Source organism: Etheostoma cragini, chromosome 2 (assembly GCF_013103735.1).
Source record: "Etheostoma cragini isolate CJK2018 chromosome 2, CSU_Ecrag_1.0, whole genome shotgun sequence".
Classification (NCBI taxonomy): Eukaryota; Metazoa; Chordata; class Actinopteri; order Perciformes; family Percidae; genus Etheostoma; species Etheostoma cragini.
The window spans coordinates 29,411,255-29,419,850 of NC_048408.1; the positions used below are offsets into that span (position 1 = coordinate 29,411,255).

At 40.4% G+C, this 8,596-nt stretch overlaps 1 protein-coding gene across 2 annotated transcripts in view; it reads right to left on the reverse strand.

The window, feature by feature from the left end:
• acta1a (actin alpha 1, skeletal muscle a) overlaps positions 1-6,492 on the reverse strand; it is a 7,127-nt gene extending 635 nt beyond the window's left edge. The window contains exons 1-6 of one of the 2 annotated variants that reach the window (XM_034901249.1): positions 6,327-6,492; positions 5,095-5,225; positions 3,555-3,879; positions 1,851-2,012; positions 888-1,079; positions 259-440 (exon numbers count right to left, since the gene is read on the reverse strand). In XM_034901249.1, the coding sequence (XP_034757140.1) occupies positions 259-440; positions 888-1,079; positions 1,851-2,012; positions 3,555-3,879; positions 5,095-5,223 (990 nt within the window). In that variant the 5' untranslated portion in view covers positions 5,224-5,225; positions 6,327-6,492. Of the gene's footprint in view, positions 1-258; positions 441-887; positions 1,080-1,850; positions 2,013-3,554; positions 3,880-5,094; positions 5,232-6,321 lie in introns of both variants that reach the window. The other variant, XM_034901240.1, reaches the window with a different exon arrangement.
• Between the last annotated feature and the right edge of the window lie 2,104 nt (positions 6,493-8,596).

An 8,596-nucleotide genomic window follows, 5' to 3' on the forward strand; every position in this document is an offset into this window, starting at 1 on the left:
CTGGAAGTGTCTATGTATTTACCTGGAAGTGTCTATGTATTTACCTGGAAGTGTCTATGTATTTACCTGGAAGTGTCTCTATGTCCATTTAAACCGCGCTGCTACAACTTTCTTTTTAACTGCTCTTTAATGTTATCCATACATAACTCTGAATCACCCTGTTTCTGATTAAATAGAGCTGCCTTCATCTATCATCTACAGGTGTAGTTTTCAGGCGTCCACATACTTTTGGCCGTTTGGTGTTTGAGAGTTTGTTACCTTGATCTTCATGGTGCTGGGAGCCAGGGCCGTGATCTCCTTCTGCATGCGGTCAGCGATACCCGGGTACATGGTGGTGCCGCCGGACAGCACGTTGTTGGCGTACAGGTCCTTCCGGATGTCGATGTCACACTTCATGATGCTGTTGTACGCTGTTTCGTGGATCCCAGCAGACTCCATACCTGTCCAGGTGCACGGCAGAGAGACTCAGGTTAGGCATGACGAGGATGCTGAGACAAAGAGTTGATGCTAGACCCAATCCTAAGGGCTGGGTGCTGAAGTCAATACTTCTTAGGCACCGACTAAATGCTGCGTCATTCAATACCTAAGGAGTAAATCTCATCAGCGTCAATGAGCCAATCAGCATTCAGCATGCCTCTACCAAGATCTAACTATGCTTGTGATTGGCTTTCTAACGTTACATGTCATAGAAACACGCAGGAAATACTCTACGTTACACACAGAGAGACGGGCTCACGTAGCGGGAGCTGAGAAGTATCTAAAAAGATTTGTGGCGTAATGCAAATTCTTTTTTTTTGGAGAAAAGTATTGTTTAGGAACCGGTCTCAAAGTCCTGGTATCGGTACCAGTATGTAGTGATACGCTACCCTGCACTGTGTACTACACACCGATGAAGGAGGGCTGGAACAGGGTCTCGGGGCAGCGGAAACGCTCGTTGCCGATGGTGATGACCTGGCCGTCCGGCAGCTCGTAGCTCTTCTCCAGCGAGGAGGAGGAGGCGGCGGTGGCCATCTCGTTCTCAAAGTCCAGAGCCACGTAGCAGAGCTTCTCCTTGATGTCCCGCACGATCTCACGCTCAGCTGGAAACAACCAAGACAACACCACATTTAACGAAATGAAATCAGAAACTACTCAAAAAGCTCAAGTAGGAGCGTTCAAAGATGGAGAATTGATGTCAAGACTTTGCATCAAACTAGGGCTGCAACAACGATTATTTTAATTGTTGATATTTTCTCAATTTATAGATTAGTTGTTGTGTAAAATGTCAGAAAATTGTGAAAAATGTGGATCAGTGTTTCCCCAAAAGCCCAAGAGGACATTCTAAAATGTCTTGTGTTGTCCCGAACTCAAAGATATTCAGTTTAGTGTCACAGAGAAGAGGAGAAATTGGAACAATATTTACATTTAACAAGCTGAAGTCAGAGAATTGTGACTTCACAAGTACAATTTTTAGCATTTTAGACAACAAAAAAACGGTTTCTAAACAGTTTTCTGACTTAACTCTGAAATACACGAGTCTTTGGTTATCTATCAACACAAATTCCTCTAATATTAGTCAAAATAATTCTTATTTTCAGCTTTTTTGACTCAAAAATTTGATTTAAATTTAAAAAACCAACAAGGTTTATTGACCATAAATTCAGAAAAATAGAAAATGAACTTAATAGTTGACAGCAAAAACTGATTATTTGATTGATGTTCGCAGCTCTACATAAAACTGAATACACCTCCATCCCTAAGCTTTTTTTTTCGGGAGACATGCACTAAAAAGCTGCTTTATATATTTTATTTTTTTAACTAACAGGAGGGAAAGGGTTCATGTCTATAGCTCACGTGCGTCTAGATTTTACCGGTTGTGACGAAGGAGTAGCCCCGCTCGGTCAGGATCTTCATGAGGTAGTCGGTCAGATCCCGACCCGCCAGGTCCAGACGCATGATGGCGTGCGGCAGGGCGTAGCCCTCGTAGATGGGAACGTTGTGGGTCACACCGTCACCCGAGTCCAGCACGATACCTGAGACCACAAACACAAGGAACCCGTTGGAGTTGGAGTATATATATATATAGGTTGATTATTTAAGTTTAATTTCAGTTTTGCTTGAATTATACAGCTAGATAAATTTGTTTATCATTAGTATTTTATTTGGGTTATTTTTAGTGCTTTTGTTTTGAAGGTACCAGGCAGCCTTAGCCACCAGGTGTAGTCTACATATACTGTATGGGTGAACAAGTATGTGGGAGGTAGACCCCGGGGTCTTTTAAAAAAGGGGCGAAAAAAGGACAGAAAAGGTAAAAAAAAATGGTAAAAAACAAAACAAAAATGGTAAGAAAATGGACAAAAAAGGTTTAAAAAAAAGGACAACAACATCAGAAAGTGTCCAAAAAAAGGGACAAAAAAGGTCAGAAAAATGGTAAAAACAGAACTAAAATGGTAAAAAAAATTGACAAAAATTGTTAAAAAAACGACAGCAACATCAGAAAGTGTCAAAAAAAGGGACAAAAAAATTCTGAAAATGTTTTTTTTTTTTTAAAGGAATAACAACAACAATAGCAACAACAACCCAAACACAACAAACCAATCAGAAGTTCAATCATTGTTCATGGATGGATGGTTCCAGGTTTGCAAGTACAGTTAATGATCACTAATTTCATTGAATTTTGAGTTGTTTTATTAATTTGTTAAGCATTTGAAGAAAAACATTTCTAAAAAGTTTTCTGACTCAACTCTGAAATACACGAGTCTTTTGGTTATCTATCAACACAAATTCCTCTAATATTGGTCAAAATAATTCCTAAAAAAAGTTGGTGTCTGTGGCGTACTGGTGGTAGTGGGATATCAGAAAGGGACAGAAATCAAAAAAAGAGAAAGGGTCATAACCGTCAGAAGGTGTCAAAAAAAGGGACAAAAATGTAAATAAAAAAAAAAATTAAGAGACATAAATGTCAGAAAGTAAAAAATAAAAAAGGGACAAAAGTGTAAAAAAAATAAAAAAAATAAAGAGACATAAATGTCAGAAAGTTAAAAAAAAGGGCAAAAAATGTCAAAAAATAAATAAATAAAGAGACATAAACGTCAGAAAGTTTAAAAAAAAGGGACAAAAATGTAAAAAAAATAAATAAATAAATAAAGGGACATAAATGTCAGAGAGTTAAAAAAAAAGTGACAAAAATGTAAAAAAATAAAAATAAAAAAATAAATAAAGAGACAGAAATGTCAGAGAGTTTAAAAAAAAGGGACAAAAATGTAAAAAAAAAGAAAAAGAAAAAAAGGGACAGAAACGTCAGAAAATGTCCAAAAAAGAATGAAAAAAAGGAAAGGGACATAAATGTCTAAAAGTGTCCAAAAAAAAGGACAAAAGTGTAAAAAAAAAAAGAAAAGAAGAGAAGAAAGGGACAAAAATGTCAGAAAGTGTAAAACATGTCAAATAAAACGGTAAAATAGGGAGAACGCGTCAGGGAAAGTGTCAAAATCACAGAGGAGAAAAAAGCCTCACAAAAGTGTTAATTCTGTATTTTTTGTTTATTCTGTGCTTGAATTTAAGTTGCGCTGACTCACCGGTGGTACGACCCGAGGCGTAGAGCGACAGCACGGCCTGGATGGCCACGTACATGGCGGGGACGTTGAAGGTCTCGAACATGATCTGGGTCATCTTCTCCCGGTTGGCTTTGGGGTTGAGCGGCGCCTCCGTCAGCAGGGTGGGGTGCTCCTCGGGGGCCACGCGCAGCTCGTTGTAGAAGGTGTGGTGCCAGATCTTCTCCATGTCGTCCCAGTTGGTGATGATGCCGTGCTCGATGGGGTACTTCAGGGTCAGGATGCCCCTCTTGCTCTGGGCCTCGTCGCCCACGTACGAGTCCTTCTGACCCATGCCGACCATCACGCCCTGGGGGCGGGGGGGGGGGGGGGGGGGGGGGGAATGTTGAATAAAGTGACAGAAAAAATAGTTGGAAAAAGCTTCAAAAACTTGAAAAATGAATAAAATAAAATAAAATAACTGTAAAAAAGTGACAAAAAATTGTTGGAAAAAGCATCAAAAATGTGAAAAATGTAATAAAATAAAATAACGTTGTACAAAGTTAAAAAAAATAGTTGGAAAAGCTTCAAAAATGTTAACAAAAATTAATTAAATAAAATGGTAAAAAAGTGACAAAAGATTGGTAGAAAAAGCTTCAAAAAATGTAAAAGAAATAATAAAATAACTTTAAAAAAAGTGACAAAAAATAGTTGGAAAAACCTTTGAAATTTGATAAAATTTATTAAAACATAATTATGTTAAAAAAGTGAGAAAAATTGTTGGAAAAAGCTTAAAAATGTGAAAAAATTAATTAAATAAAATTATGTTCAACAAAGTGCCAAAAAATAGTTGGGAAAAGCTTCAAAAATTTGAAGAAAATAATAAAATAACGTTGATAAAAAGTGACAAAGAAATGCTAGAAAAAGCAAAAAAAAATTGACAATAATTAATAAAATAAAATAATGTTGAAAAAAGTTAGAAAAAGCTTAGAAAATTTGAAAATATTTATACAAATTAAAATAAAAACATTAAAAATGCAAAAACAAAATCTACAAACATTGGACCCTGGGGGCATATGTTCCCTTCCAATGTTTAAGTTTTTAAAATGTATAAAGGTCCCATGACATGGTGGTCTTTGGATGCTTTTATATAGACCTTAGTGGTCCCTAATACTGTATCTGAAGTCTCTTTTATATAGACCTTAGTGGTCCCTAATACTGTATCTGAAGTCTCTTTATATAGACCTTAGTGGTCCCCTAATACTGTATCTGAAGTCTCTTTCCTTGTCCAGAATTCCAGCCACTAGAGCCAGTCCCACAACAAGTTTTCCTTAGTATGTGCCATTTCTGAGTCTGTAGCTTTTGCCCCTTATGACCTCATAAGGAGCAAGACTCCAGATCAGCCCATTTGAGCTTTAATTTTCTCAAAGGCAGAGGAGGATACCCAGGGCTCGGTTGACACCTATCACCAGTTCTAGCCACTGGGGGGTCATAGGCAGGCTGGGGGGACTCATATTAATGTTATAAAACCTCATAAAGTGATATTCTCAGGCCATGGGACCTTTATATGGATGCTCTTGTGTACCTGGTGACGGGGGCGTCCCACGATGGAGGGGAACACGGCCCTGGGGGCGTCGTCCCCGGCAAAGCCCGCCTTCACCAGGCCGGAGCCGTTGTCACAGACCAGGGCGGTGGTCTCTTCGTCGTCACACATGTCTGGGGGGGGGGGGGGGGGGGGGGGGGGGGGGAGAGTTTGTGAACAGCAGAAACACTGGAGGGAAAAGTCATCTCTACTAGACATGTGACTGATACATATGGGCTGGGTGATAATTGATTATCCAATTAAAATCTAGGATTTGTTCATTATCAATTATTAAAATGCAGCTCTACACTTTAATCATCTATTTTCTTGGTTAGTGTATCATTTCCGACCAAAATCTATTGTACTCCTGGTAACGAAATGTTTAAAAATTACCTATTTTTCCTAGATTAATAAGCTGCTCATCACATTAATTTACACCACAGACAGTCCTTTGTGTTGTTTTAGGAAAATATAGTTTTTCATGTTTCTTTGATTTTCTTCTCTTTCAACACTCCTTGTTCTATTTAAACCGTATGAATAATAAAATGGATAATGACTATATGTCTTGGCCCGGTAGTGTCTGGGTGTTTATCATTAAACCGGGGCTGTAAACAGTTTAGTTAGCCTGTAATTACGTGTAGTTATTAAAAACAAACAGAAACTCCGTTAAAAGTAATTGAGTGTAATGGTGCCTTCAAGTACTCCACATAAACTCCGACATCTGAGCTCTTTGTCAAGAATTTAAAAACACTAAAACGAGCTCGGTGTAGTACTGTTTAACAACAGATGTCGATCTGGTTCCCTGCTAGGAAGATTGTTTTAAATTAATATTTAAATATAGTGTTTTTGTTTTTCTCCGTTTAAAAAAAAACGTGAATTTTGGCTATATTTAAGAAATCCCAAATTTTACTGTAAATGATGACAAAGCTTACACGGTTAAACTATATATACCCAGTTTTATGTGGCATTATTAGGTAAAAACTAGATTTTCCGACAACGCCTGAACGCAGCACGTCTGGCTCCCTGGCAAGAAGCCTGCCTGTCACAACAAAAGTTTCTAACCGTTGAAAGTGAACAGAAGCCGGCTACAATTCAGTGCCAACTCCCGTCAGTTAACCACTCACTTAGCTACATTTACAACAAGCCGGACGCCATTAACAACCGCTAGTTCAACCTCTCTCCTTCTCTCCACCCGCCCAGCCCACCTCGCAACCCAGCTTCTTCAAGCCGCTTACCTCTGCTCGTCTCCGGCTGTCAGTGAGGGATCTTTAACCGCCGCTGGTTCAAGATGGAGGGGTGTCAGGCGTCGCCCACCGGGGTCCTTATATACCCCGTCTCCTCCATACCACCCAGAGGGGGTTTTCTCCCCAGACAGCCGTTAGGAATGTCCGAGTATTCGACAGGAATTCAACCGATGCCGTCGTCCATATTTGGTCGCGCGGTTGGTTGGGAAGGGCGGCCGGCCGCACGCAGGGGCTCGCGCGCCGGGAGGACCATATATGGAGAGGAAGCCCCCGCGAGTCCGCCGCGGAGCGCTCGAGCCCGTGTATGGAGCGAGACCAGACCGACCGTTACTGGCGCGTGTGGAGTACTACTACTACTACTACTACACGCACACACACACACGTACACACAGACTGCAGGAAATACACACGCTCATTCAAAACGGATTTTTTATATTATTATTATTATTATTATTTTAAAGCCCATGTTGCAGGGGAACGAGCCACTGTTGTTTATTGGGTACAAAAAGCACTCAGTGTGTGTATATCCTTTTTTGAGTAGTCGTTAAGACTAGAAAAGCGCTAAATAAATACAGCACATTTACATTTACATTCACAAACAGACACACACACATACACACAAAAATACATACAGAAACAGACAGACACACACAAATATACACACAGACACAAACACACACACACACACACAGACACAGACACAAACACACACACACACAGAATACATTAAAAAAACAGACGGACACACACAAATATACACACACACACACACAGACACAAACATACACACACACAGACACACACACACACAGAAACACACACACCAAACAGACACACACACATACACACAAAATACATACAGAAACAGACAGACACACACACGCACACAGAAACACACACAAACAGACACACCAAACAGAGAGACACACACACACACACACACAGAATACATACAAAAACAGACAGACAAACATACACACACAGAAACACACAAAAATACAGAAAAACAGACAGACACACACAAACATACACACACACACACACAGAAACACACACAAACAGACACACCAAACAGAGACACACACAAACACACACTCACACACAGAAACACACACACACACAGAAACACACACACCAAACAGACACACACACATACACACAAAAACACACACAGACACACAAAATACATACAGAAACAGACAGACACACACAAACATACACACGCACACAGAAACACACACACCAAACAGACACACACACACACAAAATACATACAGAAACAGACAGACACACACAGAGAAACACACAGAAAATGTGTTTCTTTTGTAGTCCATTACGTAAAGACTGTAACAGTAACCACTGTAAAAAAGTACTACATGAGTATCATGGTACAGCTTCTAAGTAACTGTGTTATTGGACTTTACTGCATCAAATCAGTGCTGGCACCATAAATAGTCACAACATGACTGAAGGGAAGTCCTGATAGGAGTGTATAAAACCTCGAAAAACGTTGATGTGCAGCCTGGAAGTAGTCAACCAATCATATTTAGTGTAATTACTTTAAATTAAAGCGGCAGACTAATTAACATGTAGCTGCTGTTGTCAGCCAGAGTCCCATCATCATCATCACGTCAACATGTGAACAACATGAATGAATGTTGCTCTTAACTCGGCTTCTTCAGGGAGGAGGTTTTCATGTGGGGGGGGGGGGGGGGCAGTAGCTCGGTCCGTAGGGAGTTGGGTTGGGAACCCGAGGGTCGCTGGTTCAAGTCCCCGTACGGACCAAAGTCTGGTGGTGGACTGGTAGCTGGAGAGGTGCCGCTTCACCTCCCGGGCACTGCCAAGGTGCTCTTGAGCAAGGCACCGAACCCTTCCATGGGCAGCCCCCCCCACCCTGACATCTCTCCATTAGGGCATGTATAGGTCGTGAGCATGTGTGTGTAATGTGTGTGTAATGTGTGTGTAATAACAACAGAGTGTAAAGTGTAGTTTCCCCTTGTGGGATTAATAAAGTATAATAAAAAATAAAAAAATGTAACGTCCTATTTATAATAATATGGACGTCCTGACACTTATTTATTTATGATAATAATAATAATAATAATAATAATAATAATATCTAGAGGGGTCTGGACGTCCTGCCAGTGGGACAGCTGCAGCCGGGGCACGGAGACAGAGGTCCTCCGAGAGACAAAGAGACTACAGCCCCCCCCCCCGGCTGTGTTTATCCAGCTGTTAGCCGGGATCACCGAGGTGTCGGG